Genomic DNA, 15,386 nt, shown 5'->3' on the forward strand with positions numbered 1-15,386 from the left:
TGGGTAGTAAAGGTGTTATCTATCTTTTTAAACAATACAAATTTTGGAGTAGACCGTCCCTTTTAAAATTTTTGTTCTTGTTTGAATGTGTGTGCTTTTGTTTGTTTTTTCAACGTTTAGTTAAAGGGGCATGAATGTGAAAATTGAAACTTTCATCATTCAGATACAGAGCGCAAAAAAAACCTTTCATATTTATTTCTATTATCAAATTTGTTCTTTTGGTATTCCGTTTTGAAGAGCATACCTAGGTACTTTTAGGAACTTGCACGTGTGATGAGCACTATATGACAGCAGCAGTGTTCATAGCAAACACAGCTGCCATATAGTTCTCAAGACCTTTGCACGCTACTGACCTACCTAGGTATGCTATTCAACAAAGAATGCAAAGAGAACTAAGACAAATTAATAATGGATGTAAATTAGGGCTGCAACTAACAATTATTTTCATAATCGATTAATCGGCCGATTTTATTTTTTGAACTAATAGGATAAAAAAAAATTAATAATTTTTTCCTATATTTAAAATAAAATCCACTTACTGAGTGGTACGAATATAAATTTCAGACTAAAACTTTCCAATAACACAACTGTTTGTCCAATTTTTTTAACCGGCAGCAGAACAAATTTTTATAATAAAATGAACTGTTTCAAAAGAGTTAGACTATCACTATTTATAACATTCTATTCACTCTTTCAGAAACATTGCATTGAAATGCAAAAATGTCAACATGACCCCATGCTCCTGGCTGAGGCTGGCTCTCTTATTGCAAGTCATTTTGCCTGCAACAGAGAAGAGGCGCTCAGATGGTGTTGAGGTGCCTGAGATGCATAAGTAGGGTTTTTGACAATTTCACCAAGGTGTGATATTTATCTTTGTTAGCTCTTCACCAATGCAAGGGGCTGCTTAACAAAGTAAGCCTGGACTTCATTCTAACATAAAAATATCTTGAATATTTATATGCAATGGTAAATAACCAGCTATAAGGTTAGGGAAAAAATATCTAGTCCGCTCTTAAAATAAAAGATTTATACTTATAGAGGTAATTAATTAGAACAGTAAAAAAACTAAAAATGGCAAAAGCACTAATGACTATATCAATAACAGGACAAAGCCTTACACATTTATCTATACAGTACATATAATCAGCAATAGCAATCAGCTAATAATTGTGCAAACAGATAATAGCGCACATCAATTCAAATAACAACTCCCATCAATCTAGGGCTAGGTGTAAATAACAAGCTCAGCACTATATCATGCAAAGCATAGTCCCAAATCACCTGATTTAATATAAACAACCCAAATGATAACTGCTATTTTATTTCTGGGTTGCACATAAGCCAGGAGTAGTAGTAAATTTATACTGTCCTGAAAAAGTGAAAAGTAAACGTCTGTAGATGTCTTTCAGGCTAAGGACATAACCATAAACACAATACCATTTGCAGGAGCTCATTAGAGTGAAGCCGCTGGTGTGTGCAGACCAACTAATCGATAATGAGATTCGCTGACAACTATTTTCATAATCGATTATTGATTAGTTGTTGCAGCTCTAATGTAAATGAGATTTTATTAATTGCATCCTCTGTCTGAATAATGAAAGTTTAATTTTGACTCTAAAGGCTGTGACACACTGCAAGCGATGCTGTGCGAGGCAAAGCAGCTGTTTCGCATCGCTTCTGAAGTTCAGATATTTCATCTCTGAGCGCTCAGCTACGCAACCTGACGCAGCTGAGTGCACAGCCGCATCTACACGCTGCACACCGCTCCGCTTGCAGTGTGTCAGAGCCTTTATCTCCCTTTAAGAGTTCTGTCCTGAATAAGAAATAGCATCAACTGAGCATGGTAACTTTGTTTAATATATTATAAAGTAAAGGCTGTTAAAATCTATATTGACAGCATCAGGAAATGCTGTACACCTTAAACCCAACTTTTCTTTGGTGAGTCAGATAGAATATACAATAAAAAAACTAAAAATATATATAATATATTTTTTTTTTTTTTTTCACTTTATCTGCATCATGAATTTCTTTTTTGGGGGGCGGTTTATGTCCGTTCAAGTCACTTTCTTACTGATAGAGTCAACACCCACAGCTGCATTAGTGGATGGGGCACATCTCCATATTTATATAAAATAATGTAAATCATAATAAAATCCAATAAAAAATAATGAATAAACATTTTATAAATTTCATGTTTTAAATCTACTGCATTGTATTGGCTTGTTTTTGTTAGAGGAGGAGAAATCCTTACAACTGGAAGCTGTTTGCAAACAGTTACAAACTGAGAGAGAAAATCTGACTCATCGTTTAAAAGATCTAGAGGGGAAGCTGAATAAAGCGCAAACCGAAGTCGCCAACGCCAAGATCTCTATGGCCCAGAGAACCAGCCAGTTTCAGGCTATACAAAACGAACTGCTGGAAAAAGCTTCAAAAACCGCCGGTCTACAGCAAGACGTGAGTGTTCAGATCTCATGATTACAAATACCCAATAGATGATAATGCATGCTGAATGGGTTAATTTAAAGGTACAGCAAAGGCATAATTCAAGTAGAATTGATTGGACAACTTTCTAATTTACTACTATTATCAGTTTTTCTTCATTCTCTTGCTATCTTTATTTAAAACACAGTAATGGAAAACTTAGGAGCCAGCCCATTTTAGGTTCATCACCCTGGATAGCGCTTGCTTATTGGTGGCCAATAATAAGTATAACCCAGGTTCTGAACCAAAAATAGTCCAGCTCCTCAGCTTTACATTCCTGCTTTTTAAATAAAGATAGCAAGAGAATGAAGAAAAATTGATAAGAGTAAATTAGAAAGTTGCTTAAAATTGCTACTCTATCTGATTTATGAAAGAAAAAATGTGGGTTTAGTGTCCCTTTAAAGGTACAGTAAAGTAGAATTGGTTGGATAAAACACAAAATTTTAAACAACTTTTACAATTTACTTCTATTAACAGTTTTGCTTTGTTCTCTTGGCGTCCTTTTTTTAAAGAGTAGTTGAGCTGAGGTGCGTGCTCAGGATTTAAGCCATCATTTTGCAACACTGTTGCCATAGACTGCTAACAACACTTGCACACTCCTAAGCTCATATCAGCCCTACCCAGGCTTACTCTTCTTCCGTAGAGGATACCAAGAGAACAAAGCAAATTTGTTAATATCTTGGTAGGCCCAGGAGTGCATTATTGAGAGCTAGCTGATGATTGGGGGCTGCACATTTATGTCTTGTCACTGGTCACCCGATGTGTTCAGCTATCTCTTAGTAGTGCATTGCTGCACTTGAGTCTACCTAGGCTTACTCTTCAACAAAGGATACCAAAAGAACTAAGCAAATGTGATAATATATGAAAATTGCAAACTATATTCGTAATAGTGAGACACAACGTGAGACAAGATACTTCATAAGGGTAATAGACTCTTTATGAACTCTGCAAACTGGGCCAAGGTATAGGTGAAAAATCCCAATAATGTTTCTGTAGCGCCCCCTAGCCAGGCTCTAGAGACACCTATTGTTCTATCCAGTTAGATTTACCATAACGGGAATATTTTACAGTTTTAAATATTTAAAGGGACAGTGAAATTAAAAATTAAACTTTATAGGTAGGCTCATAGGCTGTTTTCTAAGCCCTTGAAGACCGACCTCTCATCTCAGTGAATTTTACAGTTTTTCTGCAGTTAGACAGTGCTAGTTCAGGTGTGCCATATAGATAATATTCTGCTCACTCCCATGGAGCTATTTTATGAGTCAGCACTGATTGGCTAAAATGCAAGTTTGTAAATAGCATCTGAGATAAGAGGGCAGTCTGCAGAGGCTTAGATACAAGGTAATCACATAGGTAAAAAGTGTATTAATATAACTGTGTTGGTTATGCAAAACTGGGGAATGGGTAATAAAGGGATTATCTTTTTAAACAATAAACATTTTCAAGTAGACTGTCCCTTTAAGTAAAGCATTTGGAAGCTATTTTTCTGCCTTGCATGTATTGGGTCCCTCATGCAACTACGCATTACCACTAAAGATATGCTCAATAAAACTAGAAGAAGCAAGTAAATCTCTTCCATAATCTCACCTATACAACAAGGCCTTTACAAGCTCGCGAGAGAATCACATATAATGTAAAACCGTTCGTCATCATTTTGATAAACCAGGATCCAAATACTTTACTGAACTTGTAACTAGTTTAGGTGTTACAGCGCTTAATGGGTGTAGGCCAAGGCAGGGTCTCCACCACTCAATATGGTTCGCTAATCTAGTGTTTCTTAGTTACGGTCCTCAAAGAAGCAAGATTTAAAGGGACACTGAACCCAATTTTTTCTTTTGTGATTCAGATAGAGCATACAATTTTAAGCAACTTTCTAATTTACTCCTATTAGCAAATGTTCTTCATTCTCTTGGTATGTTTATTTGAAAAGCAAGAATGTAAGTTTAGATGCCGGCCCATTTTTGGTGAACAACCTGGGTTATCCTTGCTGATTGGACAGCACCCATAAACAAGTGCTGTCCATGTATCTGAACCAAAAATTTGCTGGCTCCTTAGCTTAGATGCCTTCTTTTTCAAATAAAGATAGCAAGAGAACGAAGAAAAATTGATAATAGAAGTAAATTAGAAAGTTGCTTAAAATTGCTGCTCTTTCTGAAATCACCTTAAAGTGATGGTAAATCCTAGTGTTTGTGAAACGCTAGGATTTACCAGTGGAGTAAATAAAGGGGACTTTCAGTCATGAAGTTAAAAATACTTCATTCTGAAAGTTCCTTTATTTGTCTGAAGCGTTCGCTGCGCTGAGCGCCTCAGGCTCCTGTAGAGTTACTTATGAGTCAGCACTGATTGGCTAAAATTTAAGTCTGTTAAAAGAACTTAAATAAGGGGGCAGTCTGCAGAGGCTTAGATACAAGGTAATCACTGAGGTAAAAAGTGTATTAATATAACCGTGTTAGTTATGCAAAACTGGAGAATGGGTAATAAAGGGATTATCTATCTTTTTAAACAATAACAATTCTGGAGTTGACTGTCCCTTTAGCAGTAAGTTTAAAGGTAAAATTAAATTAACCCATTAATAGTATAGTAAAATACTGCAATGTACATTCATTATTTATTTATTTTTTCATTTGTCATTTTTTTTTACCTCTTAAAACTTTTTTTGTTGTTGTTGTATTTCCCAGTAATGCATTGCTGCTCCTGAGCCTACCTAGGTATGCTTTTCAACAAAGGATACCATGTAAACAAAGTAAATTTTATTATAGAAGTGACCTGAGGAGTCTTTTAAAATTGAATGTTCTATCAGAACCATGAAAGTTCAATTTTGATTTATTGCATTCAAATAAAAACTCCCATCATGCATATGAAACACCTTAATATTTTTACACCACTGCTTTATTACACTCTCAATAAATGACCTATTCTTTTGTCAGATTACAAGAAAATCTTTGAAGATCACAACTCTGCAAAAGCAGCTGCAAGAAATAACGAACGAACATTCCGCTTGCGCTGCGAGAACTTCAGATCTGGAGCAGGAGCTCACGGTAAACCTCAGTCATGTGACTTGTGTTGTAAACTAGCAAGGGTGTCAGTCTGGGTACATTATGAGTCTGTGTTAAAGGGCAGATGGTAAACCAAAGGATTAACCTATTTTACCATATTTTACTTCAAATTAATTGTTGTAATTATTAACCCTTTACATGTGAATGGCATATGGTATTCCGCTGCACAAAGTATTTTAGCTTTCAGAGCTCATCAGGGGCCCTTGTTCACTTACCCCGCATCCCTGGTGGTCTAGTGCTCCGGCATTGCTTAGGGAATTTAGGAATGCCGGGGATGTCACCGAACCCCAGAACTGCCAGGCAGGACCACAGGGCATTTGGGAGCAGGATGGGGGGGTTGGTATTCAAACCCCACTACCTCAATTTGGATGAATTAGTACCCGGTTTTTAATAAACCTATTAAAAACAAGGGCACTTTAATTCATCAAAATTGACATTTCAGTTCTTTTCTTAAAAAACTTACCTTTTAATCCTGAAAGCCGCTCCAACGATTCCCCCGGCCGTCAGAAGCCTCTTCTTACGTCAGTAATTACGAATCCAGCTTCCTCCAATCACAACTTTCCCCTCGGGGGATCATGGCCTGATGCAACGCCGTTATTGGAGGAATCCGGATTCGTCATTTTAGACTCGCGAAGACGGCTTGCGACGGGCAGAGGAAGCGCTGCAGCGGCTGTCAGGATTAAAAGGAACGTTTTTGAAGAAAAGGAGTGAAATGTCAATTTTGATGAATTAAAGTGCCCTTGTTTTTAATAGGATTATTAAAAACCGGGCACCAATTCATCCAAATTGACCTTTACTTTAAGCTCTAGAAACCCCCAAGGCCCACGTTTTAAAAGATAATCACTGTCTCTTTCAAACGGTATTTGTATTGGGTTAAAGTTTAAGCACAATTTTTAAAAATGGGAATTCACTTGGTTTAATGCACCTTACACATATATACCATTATAACCTGACCATCAAAAAGGCCCCAAATCCCCTCTTTAATATAAAGCTCCTATATGAGGTTTAATAGCAGGAATAAATGTCCATGTATTTGAACAGAGGCTCATAGAAGCCCATACAGGTACGTGCAGAACTAAGTTACATAACTATACAGAAAAGGCCTTTATTTAATGGGACAGTGTACTCCCAGAAGTGTTATTGTTTAGAAAGATAGATAATCCCTTTATTGCCCATTCCCCAGTTTTGCATAACTGACACTGTTATATTAATATAGTTTTTACCTCTGTAATTACCTCTAAGCCTCTGCAGACTGCCCCCTTATTTCAGTTCTTTTATCAGACTTGCATGTTAGCCAATCAGTGCTGACGCCACGGGACTAAGTACAATGTTATCTATATGACACACATAACATAAGAGGCGGCCTTCAAAGGCTTATAAATTAGCATATGAGCCTACCTAGGTTTAGCTTTCAACAAAGAATACCAAGAGAACAAAGCAAATTTGATGATGTTGTTTAAAATCACATGCCCTGACTAGACTGTATTTTTAAATGTGGATAATTCTTTCATTTTACTATAGAGTTTAGCTGGAAAATGCATTTCTTTACATTTATTTTTTCGTTTTTTTTTACGTTGTGATATATATTCATAAAATAATGGTATTGTTTGAATCTGCTGCGACCCCTGGAAAAATATAAATGTGTAAGTTTCTCACTGAAAAATCCCCCACAGTGGGCATTAAATGTAAACTGAATCCAAAAACTGCAATACAGCACCGCACAGTGGTGGAAATGGCTCAGCTGTTAAAGGGTTAAATAAAGGAAAACCATTGAAACACAAAACATATTTTTGTATCTTTCAGACAAACAAATTTTGAATTGATTAAAGGGACATTGTATTGCAATAATTAAATGGCTACCGTAATTCAAGCATTTTATTATTACATGAATGCTTGTTAGTAACGCAAAAGACATCTATTTAAAACTGATACGTATTCATGCACATTTCAATGTTGCCCTTTCTATCCCTTTAATGTTTTAAAATGTATAATATTAAGCCAATTTTTCATTTTGGTTACTTTTACTTTTAGTACCCTTCTATTCTGCATACTGCAGTGTTTTATCAACCGCGTCCCTCAAGTACCCCCAACAGGTTAGGTTTTTGTTTTAGCTGAACCAGTGCACAGGCGAAGTAATCAGCTGATCTGTAACCATGGTTACTAACCTGCTCTCACCCATCAGCTGATTATTTCACCTGTGCACTGGTTCAGCTATAAATAAAACCTGACCTGTTGGGGATATTTGAGGACCGCGGTTGAGAAACACTGCTGCATAGGAGATACACAAATAGATGCTAAATAAAGCACTGTGACATTTGTTATTAAAGGAGCGTTAAGTACAATAGAATTTCATTATCCACAAATGCACAATAAAAATACGACGCAATAGCACTTGCACTGAGAGTCAAAATATCAAAAATATCAGATAGTTTCTATTTCCCTCCCCACTGGATCATGTGACAGCCTTCAGCCAATTACATAATCGTATACGTTTACACACAGAACTCTTCTTGCACATGCTCAGTAGCAGCTGGTGCTTCAGAAATTGTCTATATAAAAACGACAGAGTACAAATTTGATAATAGAAGTCAATTGGAAAGTTGCATAGAATGAAATGCTCTATCTGAATCATGGAAGTTTACTTTTGACTTTAGTGTCCCTTTTTAAGCTTATTAAACACATATAATAAAAGACGCATGAAGAAGAGCTATGACCCTGAAACTGGTTGTGTGTATTGTAGCTTTTTGTTTAGCCTGAAGTTACATTCGCTTGTATTGTGTTTATTATCTGTGTTCATTTATTCAATAAATATTTCATTAGAGATATGAAACCCAAAATTGTTCTTTCATGATTCCTATAGACCGTCTAATTTTAAACAACTTTCCAATTTACGTCTATTATCTAATTTGCTTTGTTCTCTTGTTATCCTTTATTGAAGGAGCAGCAGTACTCTACTGGGAACTAGTTGAACACATCAAGTTAGCCAATGACGAGGCATATAGGTGCAGCCACCAATCAGCAGCTAGCTCCCAGTAGTGCTTTGCTGCTCCTGAGCCTACCTACGTATTATTTTCAACAAAGGATAGCAAGAGAACAAAGCAGATTAGATAATAGAAATAAATTGGAAAGTTGTTTAAAATGTATGCTCTATGTGAACCATGAAAGAAAAAAAATTGGGTTTCATGTCCCTTTAAATATTTTATATGTTTTATTATTTTTTTAAATTACACATTGTTTTTTTATTGTACCTTTTTCCTTCTAAAGTAGCACAAATCTGTTGCTCGTGTCTTTCAGGATTGTAAAGAACAAATAATACACTTAGAGCAAAACATCAGCAAAGAGCACGAGGAGGTTCTGCTGGCATTTGAGAAATCCAAACTCATTCACCAGGACCAACACGGGGAGCTCAGGAAGCAGATTGAATATGTAAGATTAATAGCGGCTCTGCAGGGGATCTGATTGTATTAGATGCACGTTTGTAATATATTCGTGTTTGCAATATTTGCTTATTTTGAATGTTAAAGGGACAGTAAACAACTTGTGATTTTTTTTATATAAAATAATTTTTGTTATCCATAATAAAACAATTTTGCAATATATTTCCATTATTTATTTTGCCCCCCTTTTCTTGTAATTTAGCTCTGAAATGTGTGGCTTTTCTATTTCTCAGAACTTGAAATATACCCTGCTGACTTTTCAAGGCTAACCCTACTACATACAGTATATGTCCCTAATTGCCTTTAACTGCGGATTGCAGAACAATGCACTTTATACTAACATTATGAGTGTAGTTAGCCTTGTTGTCTGCAGACTAAAGCCCAGACCTTTATATAAGGCAAAACGTGGCTAGAGATTGGCTATTAAAAAACAATTGCAGTAAAAGGATGTTAGTTTGTTCTAAGAATGTTTTGTCATTACTAGGGTCCCTTTTAACACTTCTTCACAAAATACTTGCGCATGGCTCGCTGCTGATACAGCGGTATGTTGTAATCTCCTCTCGTGCACTCTCAGTATACTGGTACTGATGTCACATGACCTTTGTAAATGCCATACTTGTTCTGGAAATAGCTAATATGTTTCTATGCTTTAATCTTGTGCTGCAGTTTCAGTGTCAAATGGATATGAAGAATATGCAAATATCTGAACAAGACAATACTATAAAATCTCTGCAACATGACAACTTATTAAAGCAGCAACAGCTTGAATCCCTGGATCAGATGCTATCAGGAACTAAAATGGTAAGAACGTTAGAATTATTATTATTATCGGTTATTTGTAGAGCGCCAACAGATACCTGTACGTAGGTTAGGAACACTACATTAGGTTAGTAGGACCTGTTAGAGACATGAACTCAAGTTAAAGCATAGTAAATTCAGGCGTCATTTAGAGAAGCACAGAAAGGGTGGTTGATTCATGGAATAAACTTCCATTTGAAGTAGAAAAGGCAAACACTTAGGGAGCCTACCTTAGCTTTCAACAAAGAATACCAAGAGAACAAAGTAATTTTGATGATAAAAGTAAATTGGAAAGTTGTTTAAATTTGACAGGTTAGCGCTGCGGAACCTGTTGGCGCTCTACAAATACCTGAGAATAATAAAAAATACCTGATAATAAAATTTGCATGTCCTGTTCGAATCTTAAAGGACCAGTAAACACAGTAGATTTGCATAATCAACAAATGCAAGATAACAAGACAATACAATAGCATTTACTCTGAATTTCAAATGAGTAGTAGATTTTTTTCTAACACATTTCAAAGTTATGTATATTTCCACTCCCCTTGTACCATGTGATAGCAACCAGCCAATCACCAATGCATATACGTATAGTCTGTGAATTCTTGCACATGCTCAGTAGGAGCTGGTGACTTAAAAAGTGTAAATATAAAAGACTGTGCACATTTTTTGTTAATGGAATTCAATTAGAAAGTTGTTTAAAATTACATGCTGTATCTGAATCATGAAAATGTAATAAAACCTGAGTGTCCCTTTAATTGTGACTTGATTGTCCCTTTAAAAAGATATGAAACCCATACAAATTATGTTGTGATTCAGACAGAGCATACAATTTCTTCTATTATCAAATTTGCTTTGTTCCCGTGATATTCTGTGTTGCCGGGATACCTAGGTAGCATCTGGAGCGCTACATGACAGGATATAGCGCTGCCCTCTAGTGTTCTTGCAAATGGATAACATTGTTGCAACACTCTTGACTTATAGTGCTCCAGACACGAGCATTCTCCCGAGCTTACGGTACATCCCTGTTTTTCAACAATAGATACCAAGGGGTAGATTTCTGTAATGTCGGACGAACATAATTCACTGTGGCCCCCTGCACATTCGCGGACAATCGGCCGCTAGCAGGGGGTTTGATTGCTGTCCGCCACCTCAGAGGTGGCGAATGAGTTAAGAAGCAGCGGTCTTATGGCTGCTGCTTCTTAAAGGGACACTGAACCCAAATTTTTCTTTTGTGGTTTAGATAGAGCAGCAATTTTAAGCAACTTTCTAATTTACTCCTACTATCAATTTTTCTTCGTTCTCTTTTTTTTGTTCAGAACTCTGGACAGCACTTTTTTATTGGTGGATGAATTTATCAACCAATCAGCAAAGACAAAAAATGGAAAGAGGGCGCCACAATAGCGTAATATCGTTTGGTCACATAAATTCGTGTGTTGATAGGTAATATGCTTACCAGAGCGTATGGCACTGTGCTGTGACCAGTGCGTATAAGCTTGCTAGCACTTAATACAGTAGCTAGTACACTGTAGGAAATGTGTTCCTTGGGATCTCCTCCTGGTTGTTACTCGGTGAACACCTCCTGCTGTGGCCGTGATGTCCTTAATTTAAATTGAACAGATCATCTCTGTGTGTTGTTGTATTAGAATACCACGATATGGACAACTTCTCAGATAAAATGGCTTTATTTAATATGACGCGTTTCTCAACCCCAACCGGGTCGTTTCATCAGATAAAAAGCGAATGCAATCATTTACAATAGTATCCAATAGGAAAACATTTAGGGAAATCAGCTGAAAAAGCCGGTTCAAGCTCCCAGCTGTTACATATTAGAACTGGCAATGATTATTGTAATGAACCACAAATGAAGAAAAAACATATAAACAAAAAAGATTATGCAAAATAAAACATAGCTTGGCATAATTCAATCCATTACATTAAAATATCACAATGCGTCCGATATACATCAAGTAGAAATCAAATATCAAATGAACATTTCTACTTGATGTATATCGGACGCATTGTGATATTTTAATGTAATGGATTGAATTATGCCAAGCTATGTTTTATTTTGCATAATCTTGTATGTTTATATGTTTTTTTCTTCATTTGTGGTTCGTTACAATAATGATTGCCAGTTCTAATATGTAACAGCTGGGAGCTTGAGCCCGCTTTTTCAGCTGATTTCCCTAAATGTTTTCCTATTGGATAGATACCCCAGTGACAACTTCCTTTTTGAGTTACACAATGTGTCTATATTGTTAACGCCCTGGTCACAGCACAGTGCCATACGCTCTGGTAAACATATTACCTGTCAACACACAAATTTATGTGACCAAACGATATTACGCTATTGTGGCGCCCTCTTTCCATCTTTTGTTTCCTAACAGCCTTCCCTCACTCTCCGGGACCAAGAGGAGCTGCCTATATATATATTTTATCCAAGAATAACATCATCAACATTTTTCTTGCACAGACACTGACTGTTACGGCTATATCCAGAAGCCGGGTACGGTAGATCCGTTTTTTTGACCTATTTTAAAGTCAGACAATTGACATTTAATTGTTTTTACTCGGTGCACTTTTTATATATCCCCTTCTGGGTTATTATTTGTAATCATATGGGCCGGCATCTAAACTTACATTCTTGCATTTCAAATAAAGATACCAAGAGAATAAAGAAAATGTGATAATAGGAGTAAATTAGAAAGTTGCTTAAATATTCATGCTCTATCTGAATCATGAAAGAAAAAATTTGGGTTCAGTGTCCCTTTAACTTTTGTTTCCGGCGAACCTGAAGGCTCGCGTGAAAACTGCTGCATCCGCAGCATAGTAAATCTACCCCCCAAGAGTGAGAAGAAAATTTGATTAAAGAAGTAAATAAGAAATTGTTTGCTGTATCTGAACCATGAAAGGAAAATTCTGTTTCATGCCCCTTTTAATCGTTATCCTTTTTGAGGTCTATACATTTATTACCACTGAAATGAATATTAATAACCTCTATTAAAGGGACATGAAACCCAAATATTTTCTTTCATGATTCAGATAGAGAATAACATTTTAAACAACTTTCTAATTTACTTTTATTATCTAATTTGTTTAATTATCTTGGTATAATTTGTTGAAGGAGCAGCAATGCACTACTGGTTTCTAACTGAACATATGGGTGAGCCAATCACAGTCAGTATTCATATGCAGTCACCAATCAGCAGCTCCTGAGCTTTCCTAGATCAACCTTTTTGCAAAGGATAACAAGAGAAGGAAGCAAATTAAATAACCAAAGTAAATTGGAAAGTTGTTTAAAATTTTATTCTCTATCTGAACCATGAAAGAAAAATGATGGGTTTCATGTCCCTTTAATGATCAGTTGCTGGTTATATGTTATATCTGAGGCTATGTATTAATCTTCTTGGGAAGTATATTGTTAGACAAATAATAGAATTATTAAAAAAATAATAATTTACAATCTCACTTACAAATGGGTTAAGTCCTAGTAATACAAAAATATCAGATGTCATTATACTGATTTAATATTGTAGTCTGGGTTATAGGAGTAGATAATATTTTCTAATAAATCCATTAAAGGGACAGTAACATAGATTATTCAGATAGAGCATGCAGTGACTCATCTGATGTGCTCAGCTAGCTCCCAGCAGTGCATTGCTCCTCCTTCAACAAAGGATACCGAGAGTATGAGGCACTTTATCTAATAGAAGTAAATTAGAAAGTTGTTTAAAATTGGGTTTCATGCCTCTTTAATTAAATTAGTAAATGTACAACTTCAGTTGCAAAAAAAAGTTTGCAATATATTCTTAAAGGGACCTTAAACACTTTGAGATAGCAATATAAAATGATAAACTGTGTATATAAGAACAATTCTACAGTATACTTTTATTATTTATTTTGTCTTCTTTGCCTGTAATTCCATTCTGAAATTGTGAGCTTTTCAGTTCCTGTTAGAAATGGAAGTGCAGAACACTGTTAAATCCAGCACAACCATTGGCTACAAACTCTAGTGACCTATTTATAACTGACCCTAATTGGCCACAGCAGAGAAGGTAACCTAAGTTACAACATGGCAGCTCCCAGTGTTTTATAGACACTAAAACTTTACACTTATTTTGTCACTTTTTAAACAACTAATGAAACTTTAAAAAATACATCTACATGTTAGTCATGGACTAATCTTTTCTTTGAATGCATCATTCTATCTAGCATGTATTTAGTGTTTAATGTCCCTTTAAGGTTAATAAAAAAAGACTAAACATTTAGAGAATAGACTCGTCTCAAGTATGTGTTGTTTTATTTTTGACTGAAAAAAGTAGTACAGTTTCTTTGCCCACTTGTGCTGTTTGCAAATTGTTTCTATCATTGAAATGAAAGAGCAGTGTTTAAACATGTAGTAGGAAGTATCTATCAGCCAATAAGCATTAGTAGGAAATACACACCTTTTCAGGCTGTACTGGGTTTGGTTTAAACACCTTTTACTTCAGATTATTTCAGGCAAAAAACTTTATCCTTGAATGATAGAAAATGAGTGTGTCCCTTTAATCATGTGCTGTTTAATTCTGGTTAACCATATGACATAAAGAAATTCATAATACGCGTCTCATGGTTGTATATATTTTTTTTCCATTCTAACGCTGTGTAGGGTGGTTTAAGAAACTGCTATTTGACATCAGCCAGTCTACACCCCGACATCGAGAGGTGTGACCCATCATGTTAAAAATAATATTCTCCTCTTTTAAATTAGGGATATTTTGCTTCTCTAGGTTGCAAGAAGACTTAGGGGATGATTTATTAAAGGCTAGGCGAACTGTCTATGTGCTTCGCCTGTAACTGTGCCCCAGCTCGCCTCCGGAGAAGTGCACATGTGCGCCTGAATTTATAAAAAAAATAGACATAACTGCACGTTTTGTAAAAGGAGAGCTGGGGCGTAATAATGAAAAATTTCGCCTGTCGTAAAAAGCATTTACTCCCTATTTATCATAGTACATCCCTATAAATATTTACACCACCATGACTTGATCATTCAAAAAGTGTTTTTCAGGTATCTATTTTGCGCATATTTATATGTCATATCTTCTACATTTTGTGCAGTTGGGTATGGTACCTAATTTAATGTGTTAATGTTATATTTTCTATTTTTGACGTATTTATTAATGTTGTTGCTGTTTTTGCCATATTTTTTTCCTTGTTGACAATTTAAGATCCCACAGATCAAATTAAATAAAACATTATATATATTGAGCTATAATGTGTGTGTGTGTATATGTATGTGTATGTGTATATATATATATATATATATATATATATAAATATATTTATATATTGAGATATATCATTGTCAGCCAAGGCTTATAAAGACCACAATGGGCATGAAAACTCTTGCAACGAGTATGCGCCTGTGGAAGCGCAAATTTCTGGCACTATCAGTCTTTTCTTGGCGCTTAGCCTTGGATAAAGCAGTTAAAAGAAGAAAGTACCCTATTGGCGCAAAGCAATTATAAATAAGAAACTGGGCGTATTTGTAGGTCGGGTTTTGAAATTACGCCTATTACTAATGTATATTGGTGCGCTCGGGAGCGCGCCTAGGCAAATGCAAGAGGAGTGT

The 15,386-nt window shown here is 35.8% G+C and overlaps 1 protein-coding gene across 1 annotated transcript in view; it reads left to right on the forward strand.

Annotated features, from left to right (window-relative positions):
* Window positions 1-15,386, forward strand: part of CCDC18 (coiled-coil domain containing 18) — a 92,903-nt gene that overhangs the window by 34,865 nt on the left and 42,652 nt on the right. Inside the window, 4 exon segments of the mRNA XM_053693120.1 lie at window positions 2,234-2,454; window positions 5,409-5,519; window positions 8,832-8,963; window positions 9,641-9,775. Of these exon segments, the coding sequence (XP_053549095.1) occupies window positions 2,234-2,454; window positions 5,409-5,519; window positions 8,832-8,963; window positions 9,641-9,775 (599 nt within the window).

Source organism: Bombina bombina, chromosome 10 (assembly GCF_027579735.1).
Source record: "Bombina bombina isolate aBomBom1 chromosome 10, aBomBom1.pri, whole genome shotgun sequence".
NCBI lineage: Eukaryota > Metazoa > Chordata > Amphibia > Anura > Bombinatoridae > Bombina > Bombina bombina.